The 15,069-nt window shown below is 35.3% G+C and overlaps 1 protein-coding gene across 4 annotated transcripts in view; it reads left to right on the top strand.

The window, feature by feature from the left end:
• Nucleotides 1-14,118, top strand: part of LOC109092736 (plexin-B3-like) — a 69,952-nt gene extending 55,834 nt beyond the window's left edge. For all 4 annotated transcript variants that reach the window (XM_042761723.1, XM_042761725.1, XM_042761722.1 and 1 more), the window contains exons 11-35: nucleotides 172-288; nucleotides 515-605; nucleotides 1,332-1,498; nucleotides 3,153-3,304; nucleotides 3,389-3,655; nucleotides 4,163-4,336; nucleotides 4,712-4,856; nucleotides 5,098-5,334; nucleotides 6,013-6,171; nucleotides 6,632-6,780; nucleotides 6,941-7,041; nucleotides 7,526-7,743; nucleotides 8,213-8,391; nucleotides 8,995-9,061; nucleotides 9,484-9,630; nucleotides 9,725-9,884; nucleotides 10,000-10,103; nucleotides 10,671-10,752; nucleotides 10,847-11,013; nucleotides 11,160-11,320; nucleotides 12,095-12,242; nucleotides 12,402-12,466; nucleotides 12,570-12,645; nucleotides 13,544-13,618; nucleotides 13,700-14,118. In XM_042761723.1, coding sequence (XP_042617657.1) covers nucleotides 172-288; nucleotides 515-605; nucleotides 1,332-1,498; nucleotides 3,153-3,304; nucleotides 3,389-3,655; nucleotides 4,163-4,336; nucleotides 4,712-4,856; nucleotides 5,098-5,334; nucleotides 6,013-6,171; nucleotides 6,632-6,780; nucleotides 6,941-7,041; nucleotides 7,526-7,743; nucleotides 8,213-8,391; nucleotides 8,995-9,061; nucleotides 9,484-9,630; nucleotides 9,725-9,884; nucleotides 10,000-10,103; nucleotides 10,671-10,752; nucleotides 10,847-11,013; nucleotides 11,160-11,320; nucleotides 12,095-12,242; nucleotides 12,402-12,466; nucleotides 12,570-12,645; nucleotides 13,544-13,618; nucleotides 13,700-13,804 — 3,513 coding nt within the window. In that variant the 3' untranslated portion in view covers nucleotides 13,805-14,118. The remainder of the gene's footprint in view (nucleotides 1-171; nucleotides 289-514; nucleotides 606-1,331; nucleotides 1,499-3,152; nucleotides 3,305-3,388; nucleotides 3,656-4,162; nucleotides 4,337-4,711; nucleotides 4,857-5,097; nucleotides 5,335-6,012; nucleotides 6,172-6,631; nucleotides 6,781-6,940; nucleotides 7,042-7,525; nucleotides 7,744-8,212; nucleotides 8,392-8,994; nucleotides 9,062-9,483; nucleotides 9,631-9,724; nucleotides 9,885-9,999; nucleotides 10,104-10,670; nucleotides 10,753-10,846; nucleotides 11,014-11,159; nucleotides 11,321-12,094; nucleotides 12,243-12,401; nucleotides 12,467-12,569; nucleotides 12,646-13,543; nucleotides 13,619-13,699) is intronic.
• Nucleotides 14,119-15,069: the final 951 nt, after the last annotated feature.

Raw genomic sequence — 15,069 nt, forward strand, 5'->3', positions numbered from 1 at the left:
GTTGGCCTTGACGTTTCATGGCTGTGCATTTTAAGAGGCCATTATTCCGGGGTGGTCAGGAGGGTCTGGGTGAACTCATTTATGATAATGCTTGTGCAATAGGGAAGGGGGTTAAAGACGGCTTGTGATTAGCGTTTGATTGTGTGACATGCCGTGTGATATTTGAAACAGGATGAGGAAGATTATGCTTGCGTGCTGGTCATCGAAGGCCAGGAGCTGCGCTTGCAGGCCACGTTGGACCACGACAAAGAGACGGGGACGCATGTGTTCAAGTGTGCCACTTATCAGGTGATATTAATAGCATCCATTTATGCATTGCCATATCAAATTACGCCACAGCCGGTGCAGTTAATATAGACTTGTGCATGTGACGTCTGCACTGATAATAGCTGTAATTTATTACACCAGCCAGAAAAACACAGCAATTCAAACATGGATTTGTTGATGGTGCCACACATAATTTGTCTGCATGCACCTGGCTGATTATACATTGATTTTGTATGTGTGTGCTTAGTTTCGTTACTCAGGAAAGCAGTTTGAATATTCCGCTCCTGTATACCTGCAGTGGGGGACGCAGCGTATAGACTCAGCACCACATCTCCGCTGTGAGTACCGTGACCATTTCTGCACGTTTCATTCAGTGGCAAAAATCATAAAATGAACTCTTATTTTTTATCAATGTACTTACTTATTTTCTTGACTTAAATATATAATTTAAAAAAAATATATATACGGTCAATAAATATATATATTTTAAAACATACAGTACATAAAGGATTATGTACATCCAGCTGGTTATTATCACAGTATAAACCCCACAGGATGATCAGGACCTCAACACAAAGCAAATATTTAATTATTTAAAATATAATTATTTAGGTGTAATTAATTATATATTGTGTATATATGTATATATAAATACATAATAATAAAATTACCATTTTAAATAACAATATAATTAAAAAACGTTTATAATTTTTCAATACTGTTTTTTTAAATATACTATTTTTAATATTTCATGTTAATCTATATGTTATATATTCATATATTTTATATAATGTAGTATTTTATACAAGTGTGTGTATATATAATATATATACATTAACTATTTTATATATAATATATATATATATATATAGATATCTATATATATATATATATAATATATATATATATATATATATATATATATATATATATATACACATACAAGTAAAAAGTATAAAAAAATATATTGTTTTATGTTTTTTTTTAAACTAGATAACAGCTAGTAACAGTTTTGTATCTGTTGGTTGTGAGCTCACTGAGATTAATTTGTGTCTGTGTAACAGTGCAGCTGTACGACTGCTCAGTGGGACAGTCCGACTGCAGCCAGTGTCGTGCGGTTGCGGCTAATTACGGATGTGTGTGGTGTGCCGATGAAACCCCCGGCTGTGTGTATAACCAATCCTGCACCACTGGGACCGTGGACACCTGTCCTCCTCCTCTAATTACTGAGGTACACATATGCATGGTCCAAAATTAAATTGTGTGAGTGAATTTAAAAAATGTATCACCAACTATGAAACTTTATTTTGTGTTATTTCCTTAAAGATGCATTTTGTTGCCAAGTCAATGGAACTAGTTTAGCTTTAGTTTTTCTATTGAGTATTTGTAGCAAACCATACAGCTAATTTTGTTATTTGCATAATCATAAACCTGTCAGCTGTCACAAAAACATCAAAGTCATGGGTTTGATTCCTAGGGAATGCACGAAATGATAATGCATGTACTTTTGGATAAAAGCTTCTCCCGAATGTATAAATGTCAATGTGAAGGCAAAAGCTGTCATCATAGTCACTGATCATTTCACAAGTGGACAGTTTGTGTTGAAGGATCTAAGGATCTAGTTTGAGTGTTCAGTAGCAATCTGTGTGTGTAGCTTCAAATGCACAACCATATATTTATATTGTTTTATTTTCTCAATTTGCTTTTGTTACTGGTGTTGTCTGCATTGTGTTTTTTATTAAATAAATGCACTTTTAATCTCTGATAAAAGATAACAGTCTTTATGATGTGAATTTGGCCTTTGTTGTTTCTGTTAAATGTAAAGTGCAATGCAATTAGGGCGTGCTTTAATGTATCTATGAGACAACAAAATTAATCACAACCTCAATTAAAACAAAAACATGAAAATAACGAAACGCACATGAAAAATAAAGTTAAAAAATATAATTTAAACAGAAAAACAAAAGTGATTTTTAAAATAAAGATGAAATTTTATTTAAGATTAATCAGAGGTTAACAGGAAATTAATATTAACTTTGCAGTCAGAAAATTAAAGTGGAACATGCACACATATAGACCGCCATATCAGGTATACATTTGAACATTTTTGTGTTTTGTGTTGTGCTAAATGAGCACAATACTTTCCATACCTGTTACACTTTCAAATCATTTATTGAATAATTTATACAGTATGTCATTCATATAATTGATCATGTAATCATTTGTCATTTTTTCAAATTATTTTGTATATTGTTTTTTTATACACACATAATATTTATTAATTTATTTATTTTAATGGAATAATGTGAAGCAATTTGATATAACAACACTTGTTGGATTTGTGCCAAGTCCAACTGAGCATTGAAAAACACAACAAAATTATTCAGTAGACCCTGCTCATTTTTATCATCATATATTGTCTCCTGCTTCCTACTCTCCCTGCCTTGCTCTATCAACTTTTTGGGCTGATAGAAGACAGTTAATACAGTTCTGGTTATCAGACAAAATGCAGTGTTAACTGGTTTTGGGTATCAGACAAAACATATTTTTTGGAGAGACTGGATCTAATATCCCTGGTGTGGAGTTGCAGAACAAATTTTGGCATAGTGTCTCTTTGATTTGATTCACATAGCTTCTGAAAGACTAAAAAGCTGTGCGGCTCAAACTATTGTTATTGCACTGCCATTTAAACCTATTATTGTTCCTGAAAAATGATCATTTTACATACTTTGTAAACTAACTACTAGTCACAAACACATATTTATAAAAAGATAATTTGTGTTTTGTACATGTTACAATTTGTGTTAAGTTCAGTGTGCCAAATTGAATTAAAAAATGGTCAATTAAATGTTAAAGAGTAATTTTAAACTTTTATCTGTGGGCAGGTTGAGCCGCTGACTGGGCCACTGGAAGGCGGCATCCTGCTAACAATCCAGGGATCGAATCTGGGCCAGAGCTTCCAGGACATCCAGGCAGGAGTGACAGTGGCAGGGGTGACCTGCAGACCTCTGCCTGAGGCCTATCGCATTTCCACCAGGTACAACTCCTCTTTTAGTGCACTAAATAAGATGAAAAGTTAGGGTCAGATTTCATGTGTGCATAATTCTGGTTTGGTTTTCAGCATTGTGTGTGAGCTCCAGGCCAGTGCAAATGTCACAGCCGGACCGGTTGTCATCACCGTCAGAGGTTCAGAGAAAAGAGAATCCCAGCAGACGTTCTCATATCAGAATCCACAGCTGAGCAGGATTGTGCCGGAGAAAGGGCCCTTAGCTGGGGGCACGATGCTAACAGTCCATGGGTCGCAGCTCCTGACGGGACAACGAACAGAACAAAGTAGTGACCAAATCGCTGACCTGCAGGCTTTCATGGGCTCAAAGCCCTGTCGCATGTAAGCGCAAATGGAGCTAGCATCACCTTGGTTCCCTTGACAAAAACCCAACTGGATTTTTCCATTGGCTTTTAAATTATTGTAGAAAATAAGCTCTGTGTCCAAAGTTTGTGTTTCTTACATGCTTTGTAAAAAAAAAAGTTTCTTTACAAATGAACGCAACTTTTGAATTTTGGAGCCTAAATACAATCAGCAGAAGTTAAAAGTCTATAATCTAACCACACAATGGTCGCTTGACTTCAACGTCACTACCATTAAGCTTCTTTCAGTCTTTATTTATTTTATATATATATATTTTCCCTGAAAATATGAGTTAGAATTTTTAAGAGTGCAATTCTAAGCGGACCGAAAGTACTAAAATGTTAACTCATTTATGGGTTTTGGCCTACAAAAATACATCATCCCTGTAGCACTTGATATCATTTATCTGTTTATTGATAGAAAATGTGAATGCAAAGATGCTGCAAGTTGCATTTGTCTAAGTTTTCTTTTTCTTTTTTCTATAAGCAATGAAGTGAGTGACACACGGCTGATTTGTCGCACCAGTCACTCCAACCAAACTGGAAGAATGTCAGTCAAAGTTGTGTTTGGAAAAGCAGAGAGGTTTTTGGATAGTGTTCTTTTCAGCTACATGGAAGACCCTGTGATTACTGATGCAACTCCTACGGAGAGTTTCTATGGGTATGTGCGCTCAAGGCCTACAATTCACACAAAAAAATAATTTAATTACCCTCAAGTTGTTCCAAACCTGTACGAGTTTCTTTCTTTGAGCACAAAAGAAGATATTTTGAAGAATGTTGGTAACCGAACAGTTACTGGTAGCCATTGACTTTCATATTATGGAAAAAAAAATACTATGAAAGTCAATGGCTACCGTCAACTGCTCAATTACTAGCATTCTTCAAAATATCTTCTTTTGTGTTCAGCAGAAGAAAGAAACTCATACAAACTTAAGTTGTTATAGTTATTGTCCATGTGTGAACAGGCGTTTACTCTGATCTGTTCTACATCTACGTCATGAGATCATGTTCCTCTAATATTTTCATTTATGTTTAGGGGTGGGCGTCTTATATACGTGACTGGCCAAAACCTGAATGTCGTTCAGCAGCCAAAGATGTCAGTCTCTTATGAGCCTAGAGTGAGGTCAGAAGTCCGAAGACGTCGATACACACACGTTTCTGTCAGGAATCCCTTGGTTACGGTAAAATAGACAGAAAACTCATTTCACGGATCGTTTCAACCAATTTTACATATCAAACACAGAATTTGTTTTCAAAATTAATGCATACATGACTTATACATTTGATTCATTCTCAGAGGTTTAAATATTTATTCAGAGATGGCTTAATCATTTACTAGACTAAAACTCGTTCTCACTCCAAGCGCATGAAAGGAAATGTTCTCGGAGGTGCAGTAGTGCATATGTTTCTTTCTGTCTTCAGATTCAGGAGTTGTGCACCAATGTGACCTCCGAGAGGATGATTTGCAAGAGCCCAATGGTGGAGCCGAAATCCAGGATAGTGCGAGTGTGGTTCGAGATGGACAATGTGCACATTGACTTTCACACCGTCAAAAACAAGCCATTCATGTACCACCCAAACCCAGACTTGTTCCAGCTCAACAGTGAGTCCCGAGGAACACCCATCCGATTCAAACCTGGAGGAGTCCTGGCAGTAGAGGTGCTTGCATTTCTGTATATTCTGTTGATTGTCCACTAGTAGAAATTAAGTATATATATATATATATATATATATATATATATATATATATATATATATATATATATATATATATATATATATATATATATTTAAAAAAAAAAATATGAAACTACAGCCTGTATAAACAAAATGTATTTAATAAGAACAGTTCTCATATTAATAGTCGAAAGAATGGAACAGTCATCTAATGCAGAGTTGTATATGTGTGTTTCAGTTATTTGCCATATAGTTTAATTTATTGTATATGTATATAACAACTGACTACTTTAATTTTTTGTTCTTTTAAATATTACTATATATATATATATATATATATATATATATATATATATATATATAATATATATATATATATATATATATATATATATATATAATATATATGTATGTATATATATTTATATATATACTCTGACGTATATTTTTTTTTTATATATATATTTATTTATTTCCAGTTAGCCATTTCAGGGCTTAAGTAATAAACTTATTTTAGTCAGCTACCAAGGTAAAATTAGTATTTCATCTTATATTTAATGTTGGATTATATTTATTTTTTTATTTTATTTCAGTAAACTAGTTTTAGTTGCACTTTTAAGTTGTAGTTTAGTTGCTGAGGATGCGTGTTTTGTGTCTGAAGGTAAGGGACTGACACTGGCTATGAGCAGAGATGAAGTTGTGGCCTGGCTAGGGGACAAAGAGTGTGACGTCAAGACTCTGGATAACACACATCTGTACTGCGAACCACCTGAGAAACTGCCTCTCGCCCTGGACGACAGTGACTTACCAAGACTAAAGGTCGGTCTTTATCCAGTGTCAGCTTTAGTTGTTTTATTGGATGGTTTTAAATATATAGCTAAAATAGTATAAATGAGTACTTATTGGCCATAACAGGAAAATAATTATTGGCTTATCGGCTAGAATTTTAATATTGTGCATCCCTGACTCTTTCCATTGCAAATAACATGACAAAATCGTGACTTTTAGATCAATTAAAATCACATTGGCTTGTGTCTTCTTCTCTGAACAGCCTCACAGCTCAGACACACTGTCTGTCTTGAACGGTTCATGTGTTATTGTTAATTATTTTCTCTGTGGTGAAAATGAGGTTTTTACTACCGACTGCGTCCTGGAACCCATCTCTTTAAAGAGATGTAATTTATTGCTTCATGCTGTGTTGTATCACACCTGCTTAGAATTGTGTCTTCATTTTGTGTAAACACAGTCTAACATCTATGTGTGTGTGTGTGTCACTCAGGTGTTAATGGGAAGCCTGGCGTTTGACTTGGGTCCAGTGCAGTATGACAATGATTTACACTCCCCGGTGCCTCTGGCAGCTCAGATCGGACTGGCAGCGGGGGCCGCGGTGGTCGTTCTCATCGTGCTGGTTATCATTCTCATGTACAGGTAGAGTGAATTCAGATGGCACATTCCTCACCCTTCTGTGCTTGTCGCCATGACGATGAGCCGTGAACTCACATCCAGCACTCAGAAAGAATTCTAATGGTATCCATTTGTGGAGGGTAACGCTCGACCCTATGTTTGCTCTCACTCTCTGTTTGTAAAGGCGGAAGAGTAAACAGGCTCTGAGAGACTATAAAAAGGTTCTGGTGCAGCTGGAGACTCTGGAGATTAATGTTGGAGACCAGTGCAGAAAAGAGTTCACTGGTATGGTAACACTGTTCATCCATACAGTTTGTCTTAACTATAATATACCATGGTAAACATTAGTTATAGAGTAATGTAACAGTGATGCTGATTAAACTTAAAAATCTATGTATGTATGTATCTATCTATCTTTTGTATGCATGTCGTATGTATGTATAAGTATATTTTTATTATTCATTTTAGATTTATATAGATAGATAGATTTCACTTACATGTTTAAAAATGTTTAATTTTAATTATATTGTTGTATTAACAGTTAAAGTAGTAACTATAGTATTTGGGAAGAAAATATGGTTACATGATAAATGTTTGTTCAATTTTTTTTTTTTCTTCTAAATTTATATTTATAACAGATGTACTGCTAATAAATAAAATGACAGCTTGCACCAATGACATGCACTTTTTATTTGTGCAAATTGAAAGACTTTTCGATTTACGGTATCCATAATATGCACCATTAAACAGACTTTTTCCCACGCTCCAGATCTGATGACGGAGATGATGGATTTGAGCAGTGATGTTGGTGGTCCTGGCATCCCCTTTCTGGATTACCGCACATACGCAGAGCGTGTGTTCTTTCCCGGCCAGAAGGGAGCACCACTGAGTCAGAATCTGGATTTGCCTGATTCTCGTAGACAGACGGTGGAGCAGGGCCTGGGTCAGCTCAACAACCTGCTCAACAACAGACTCTTCCTTATACGGGTCAGTGAAGTGCCTTGTTTTTGCTGTGAGTTCGGCTCCAGCTTCCTGTAGAGGAAGAGTGATATGACAGTGTTTATGCCGCTGGTGTATTCAGCACATCAGTGGCTGTTTTTGGAGCCGTTATTTCACCTCAAAGAGTAAACAAAAGATGAAAAGAAAGCAAATGTAATATTCATTTTGCACAGAATGTGGATTGATGCCTGTTTAGTAGAAAGAGGGTTTTTTATTATTATCTTTTTTGGGGGAAATCTCAGTTGCTATCCTGTCAGAGAGCAGCACAGAAACTTCAGCGTTGAACTTCAGGATTTTAAATATTTATCCAGTGTTGCCGTCTGAGGCTTTGTAGTGCAGTGTTTTGAGAGCTCAAGCTGTTTGATTGAAATTGGTTAAACTACTGTGCTCTGGCAGTGCATTTTAGGCAACATCTAATGGCACTAATGCAGGTGAACTCTGCCCTGGGTTCCTCTAGTTCATTCATACTCTGGAGGTGCAGCAGAGTTTCTCACAGCGGGACAGAGGTTACGTTGCATCTCTTCTCACGATGGCCCTTCATGACAAGCTGGAATACTTCACAGATGTGATGAAGACCCTGCTGGGGGATCTAGTGCAGCAATATGTGGCCAAGAACCCCAAACTCATGCTGCGCAGGTATTGTACATACACTTTTTATTTATTATTGTTATTTTACCCAAAACTACATTCAAGGCATATGTTTTATTAGTTTATGTGTTGCTTGAATCAAATGGCACTGATATTTACTCCTTTATGTTTGGAGTCTCAAAGGTCCCAGTTGAGGTACACATGAAAATATTACAATTGCAATAAATAAATAAATTATTTTCATATTATTTTTTTGTCAGACAGTACATGTGTCAGTAGACACATATTTTTGAAGATGTAACCTTGTAGTTTACCACAAAGCAGGTGGTTAAGAAATGTGATTTGATTATACTGTATTGTACTGTATGTTTGTGTGGTTTTCAAGAACACATTATTCAATAATATTCAATAAATAATAATAAGCAGACTAATAAGAGACTCCTATCTTATGAAAATGAATTGCCTCTTTTATTGTTTTTCACTGGTGTCTCTAAGACTCCAAACAGAAATAATGTAACAAGTTTCTAGCTCACAGTAAATACATATATACATTTCAAATAAGTGCATCATGGGTTAGTGGAAAAAAATAAATAAAATAAGCGGTCTGATCCGTCTTGATCTGATTATAGTAAATCTAATCATCATCTGTAGGACAGAAACGGTGGTGGAGAAGATGCTCACCAACTGGATGTCCATCTGTCTCTACTCATTTCTCAAGGTATCAGAGCATGTGATGGCTTCAATTCTATGGATTTGCACTGATTGATGAGTGAATGATGCGAATAAATCAGTGTTTGTATTTATAGTTTTAAAATGTGTTATTACTATTATTATTTAATTATTTTTCACAAGAAATATATTTTAATCGAATCATTGTTTTGATTAATAATAAGAATAAGAATTTCATTTAAAACATTTATTGTGAAAAATAATCCTTTTTTATTATTTGCTCTCTCTCTCTCTCTCTCTCTCTCTCTCTCTCTCTATATATATATATATATATATGTATATATAAAATGTTTTTTTATTATTATTTTAAATTGTTTAACAAAATAACAGATTATTATTATTATTATTATTATTATTATTATTATTATTATTAACTATTTCTATTTTTTTATCTTTTGTGTATTCTCATAGGAGGTTGCTGGTGAGCCTCTTTACAAGTTGTACAGGGCTATTAAATACCAGGTTGATAAAGGACCAGTGGATGCAGTGACGGGCAAAGCCAAACGCACTCTCAACGACAGCCACCTGCTCAGAGAGGACATTGAATACTGCTCAGTGGTGTGTCTCTGTAATACTTCCATCTTAATGCTATACCAAGCAGATCTCCAAAAAGAATGAATCTAATAAGATTAGTTTTTGTGTCTCATCTCAGACTCTGACTGTGCTGGTGAAGAGCGGTGTCGAGGTCCAGCCCTGTCCTGTTAAAGTTCTGGACACTGACACCATAACTCAGGTTAAAGATAAAATCCTGGACCAGATTTATAAAGGAGCAGCATTCTCCCAAAGACCAGCCGCAGACTCACTGGACCTTGGTACGGTTTTGCTAGATATATTTCAAGACTTGTCACCACTGCAGTTCAGTTTGTTTGAAGAAAAACATATTTTTTGTTGTTAAAGCTTCTTGTTTTGTGTATTGTTCTCCTTCAGAGTGGAGATCAGGCCAGGCGGGCCACCTGACTCTCTCTGATGACGATGTCACAGCCATCGTTCAGGGTCGCTGGAAACGGATCAACACTCTACAGCACTACAAGGTACAGCTGGACATTTACTGGGACTAGAATTTTACATGGAAGTTCATTCAGATTGATTGGTTGACATATGGGTTAGTTAGTTGGTTTGTGGGTTGCTTGTTTAGTAAACTGACTGGTTTGTTTGATAGATTGCCTGGTTAGTTGGTTAGCTGATTTTGTGAGCTGGATGGTTAATTTTGTGGGGGTTTTTTTAGTTGATTGATTTTGTGAGTCAGTTGGCTATTTTGTTTGAGTTGATTGTTAGGTTGATTGTGTGAATTTATTGTTTGGTTGATTTTTTAAGTTGATTGATTTTGAGTTGATTGTTTGGTTGATTTTATTGTTTGATTTTGGAAATTTATTGTTTGGATGATTTTGTGGGTTGATTTTTTGGATTTATTATTTGATTGATTTTATGAATTAATTGTTTGGTTGATTTTGTGAGTTGATTTTATGAATTGTTTGATTTTGAAAGTTGATTGATTTTGTGAATTGATTGGTTGATTTTGTTAGTCGGTTGGTTAGTTGATTGATAGAGCTAAATCAAGTCAACCAAACAAATAGTCAAAGTCTCTTCTCTCTTCTCAGGTACCTGATGGGGCCACTGTGGCTCTCATCCCTCGTTCCCAGAGTTCTCTTGGAGTAAATCAGTTTTACCAGACTGGAGAGAGTAAGTTTAATACTTTTTGATCAATCAAAAGTAAATGGCCATCACTTTTACACTCTATTCAATTCATATGAATTGATGTCTGGTCTTGCTGTAGAAACTCCCATGCTGGAGGGAGAGGAGGAGGAAGGTCTTCGTCTGTGGCATCTGGTGAAGCCAAGCGAGGACCCAGAGATCCCCAAACACAGGAAGAGCAGCATGAGAGAGAGGGAGCGGGCAAAAGCCATTCCTGAGATCTACCTTACACGACTGCTTTCTATGAAGGTACGTGAGATGTTTGCGATGGAGTCATCTTTAATAGAATACACGCCACATCAAACAAATCCTGCCGTTTCTCATATTTGTTTGAGATGCCACTGACTGTCAGTGTGATTGAAACGTGCTCTGTGTTTACAAATGTGTATCTTCAGGGCACTCTGCAGAAGTTTGTAGATGATGTCTTTGTAGCCATACTGAGTACAAAACGGCCTCCACCCATCGCTGTCAGATTCTTCTTTGACTTCCTGGACGACATGGCAGAAAAACACGGCATTGACGACCCAGAGACCGTTCACATATGGAAAACAAATAGGTTGGTCATATTTCCTACATCTTCTAGTTTTATAAAACTTTTTAATGAAGCATTTTAAGAAAACATTTTTTTCCCCCTTCAGATCCATAATACTTCGTACAGCATATGAATTGGGATTAAATATGTGATTAAATATGGAAATTTTCACTTAATTATTTTAATTCAATTTGTTTGGTGCTGTTTTTTTAAGACGTTAATTTTATTTACTCTGAATAAAATTATATAATATTATCTAGTAATTGCTCTTGTGTAATATTTGCTAAGCTAGCAAATCATTCTTTTGAGTTGTTTTTCCCAAATCAACTTGTTCACTAATTGGTTTGAACAATTCATTACACAATCAGTCTGAATTACAATGGAATTACAATATTATAGAAAACCATAGATAATACAAAGATATTGGAAAAGCCCTGGAAATTTGTGAAATCTGCAAATGTCTATAGTGAATATACATTTTTATATACATTTCAATTTTGTAATATTTCTTTGGCTAAAATGGAAAAAAAAAAAAAAAATTTAATGAATAAATAGTGACCAACTCATTACTTTTTTCCCCTAATCAATCGGTCAAACTGGTTCAGAATTTGGTCTGAATGATTCATTAGTGAATCATTCTGAATTTGAATTGATTTTTAGAAGTCCTTGCTCAGTAATTGCAAATGATTGGAAAGGTCATGGAAATACATGGAGCAGAAAGTGTGAGAACCCTGATGTTTCTGTGTTCGTTATATTGAATGTAATTAAAATGCATTCTTGTCTTCCCTCCACCTGCAGTTTACCTTTGCGTTTCTGGGTCAACATCTTGAAGAATCCTCAGTTCGTCTTTGACGTGCAGGTGACGGATAGCGTGGATGCCGTCCTTTCTGTTATCGCACAGACCTTCATTGATTCCTGCACTACATCCGAGCACAAAGTAGGCCGGGTCAGTACAGCAATTAACCTCTTGACCTCTCTAGCTGTGACCTCATTATGATGAGAGTGTGCATGTAGAGTGAGAAGATGAACAAGGGCAGGAAAAAAGGAAAAAGCTGAAAGATGCTGTAGCAGTGAAAGAGCTCATTGTCATCTGTCTTGTCTTCAGGATTCTCCAGTGAATAAGCTGTTGTACGCCCGAGAAATCCCACGATACAAGCAGCTGGTGGAGAGGTGAGAAAACCGAAACTTTCGCATATAACACATCTATTAGCACTGAAATGAATAGAGGGTGGTTATGGTATTTAGTGCTATAAAGCTTCTTCCTCTCCTGCAGGTACTACAGTGACATTCATAACGCCGTATCTGGCTGTTACCAGGAAATGAATTCCACCCTCACAGAGCTGTCAGGGGTGAGACTGGATTTTATTCTATTTTAAATTAAATTTGATTTTACATTTTAACATACAGCAGGCTCCAAAAGTATTAAACCACATTGAGAATCTGGGATTAAATATCTAGTTTAAGGGTCATTGACGTGACATTCGTTCATTGTCCTATTCATTTATTCAAGCATACATTAGCAATTCACATAACTTGCAATTCACACATACATAGTGCTCTTCTGTGATGAGTGTTTTTAATTTCTGAATTAAAATTCATTTTGATTGATCGATTGGTTTTGATCAGGTTATAAAATGTGGTGTGTAATTTCTTGAATTAGTAATTGTAAAATATTACAAATATTTTTGAATTAGTAGTACATAATATTTGTAAAATTAAAAAAAAAGCCATTAAAGACTATTTAAATTAAGAATTGTAAAACATAAAAAATATTTTGAATGAATAGTACATGATATTTAAAAGTCATTTGGCATGAAAAAACTTTGAATTAATAATTACAAGTATTTTTGAATGAATAATTCATGATATTTGTAATAAAAAACTGGCATGTGGTATGACAACTTGTTGAATTAATAATTATAAAGTATCAAAAATATTTTTGAATGAATAATTCTTGACATTTTTTTTTAAATACCGTGTCAATGTGAAAATTCAAGTTAATAATTATCAAATATTAAGCATATTATTTTAACTAATAATTCATGATATTTGTAAAATGAATTTTTTTAAATGATATTTTAAAAAAACTTTGAATTTACTTTTTGTACTCTTACATGTATTTAAGGTATAAAGAAAATGTGAAATTTTTAATTGAGATTTTCCTTCCTTTTTAAAAGATTTTTCCTTTTCTTTCTCAAGGACACTTAAACCTTCTGTTTTAAGATTCTGATGACTGTCTGTTTTTAGAGCTTTGCATCTGAGATGAACAGTTTGGTGGCGCTGCATGAGCTGTACAAGTATATCAACAAGTACTATGATCAGGTCAGTAGGGACTGATATAAGCTTCTTATAATGTTTGTGCTAGAGCAAATTAATATATTCTTCATATTGCATTTTGTGCAGATTATCATGTCTCTGGAAGAAGACGCTGCGGGTCAGAAGATGCAGTTGGCGTATCGGCTTCAGCAGGTTGCAGCCCTGGTGGAGAATAAAGTCACTGACCTTTAGGCTTTGACCTTTCACCTTGTCGTCTAAGCTCATCAGTAATCACGTCTTATTGTGTGTGATCGGCTGATGAAATGCAGTACCTGCGTAAAACACTCGTGTGCTTCCACAACCGTTCACACAAACTACCTGCATACTCTTAACAAAAAAAGAACAGGAAATTAAGTAATGACCACTTTCTTCCGATGAAACCTTAATGGGAATTTTATTGGAGAAGGATTGCTTTTCGGACTGAGGCTTTGAACGACTCACTGGAGTATTGACTGATGGGAAGTGTGTGTGTGTGTGTGTGTGTGTGTGTTTTGTTTGTTTGTTTTTGTGTGTTTTTGTGTGTGTGCATGGTTGTTTGTGTTGTGTTTTGTTTGTTCAAATTCTGACACAAGACTTTTTTTAATGACACTACTGAAGCAGCTCTCACATATTGTGACATGCTGAGACACATTTTATACTATTTTTACTTCCACTCAAATGATCAGATCCACTGTATGGAGATTCATGAACTGATTCAACAAAACCTTACAGTCATGTCAGCACTGCGGACAAATCCCACATTTGCTTCTACTGTACATGGAGTATTTCGTTCCAGGTTTAGGAATGTTCTGCTCCTGCAAAATCAAATCCCAAACTCAAACACTGTCCCTGTGCTGTTAACCTTTTATACTAACGTTTCTACATTAGCATTGCAGATCAAAACAAGTATTAAGCTTTTACAGGGACTGTAGAGTAAGTCTATGCACACAAGTGCCAAAACAAGTTATAAGAGCACAATATTTATTTGCATGTTATTGTGTAGCTTTAGGTGTGCATGCAAAATGTCACAGTTTTCAGGTTTTCGGCTGATGTTAATATCTCAAAAATCTGGAATTTCACAAAATTGTTAAATGTGTTCATCTGAATTTGGTTTGTAGTACCATAAACAGGTTAACTTAAGTTCATCAAGCATTAAAGGCATACTCCACTCCAAAATGAAAATTTTGTCATTAATCACTTGTCGTTCCAAACCAGTAAAAGCTTTGTTCGTCTTCGGAACACAATTTAAGATATTTTGGCTGAAAACCTGGAGGCCTGTGACTGCCCTATAGACTGCCAAGTAAATAACAGTGTCAAGGTCCATAAAAGGTATAAAAGTCATCTTCAGAATACTCCATCTGCCATCAGACGTGCAATCTGGGTTATATGAAGCTACAGGAACACTTTTTGTAAGCGAAGAAAACAAAAACAATGTCTTTATTTAATAATTACTTTGTCAATGGTCTCCTCTGTGTCTC

Source organism: Cyprinus carpio, chromosome A8 (assembly GCF_018340385.1).
Source record: "Cyprinus carpio isolate SPL01 chromosome A8, ASM1834038v1, whole genome shotgun sequence".
Lineage (NCBI taxonomy): Eukaryota > Metazoa > Chordata > Actinopteri > Cypriniformes > Cyprinidae > Cyprinus > Cyprinus carpio.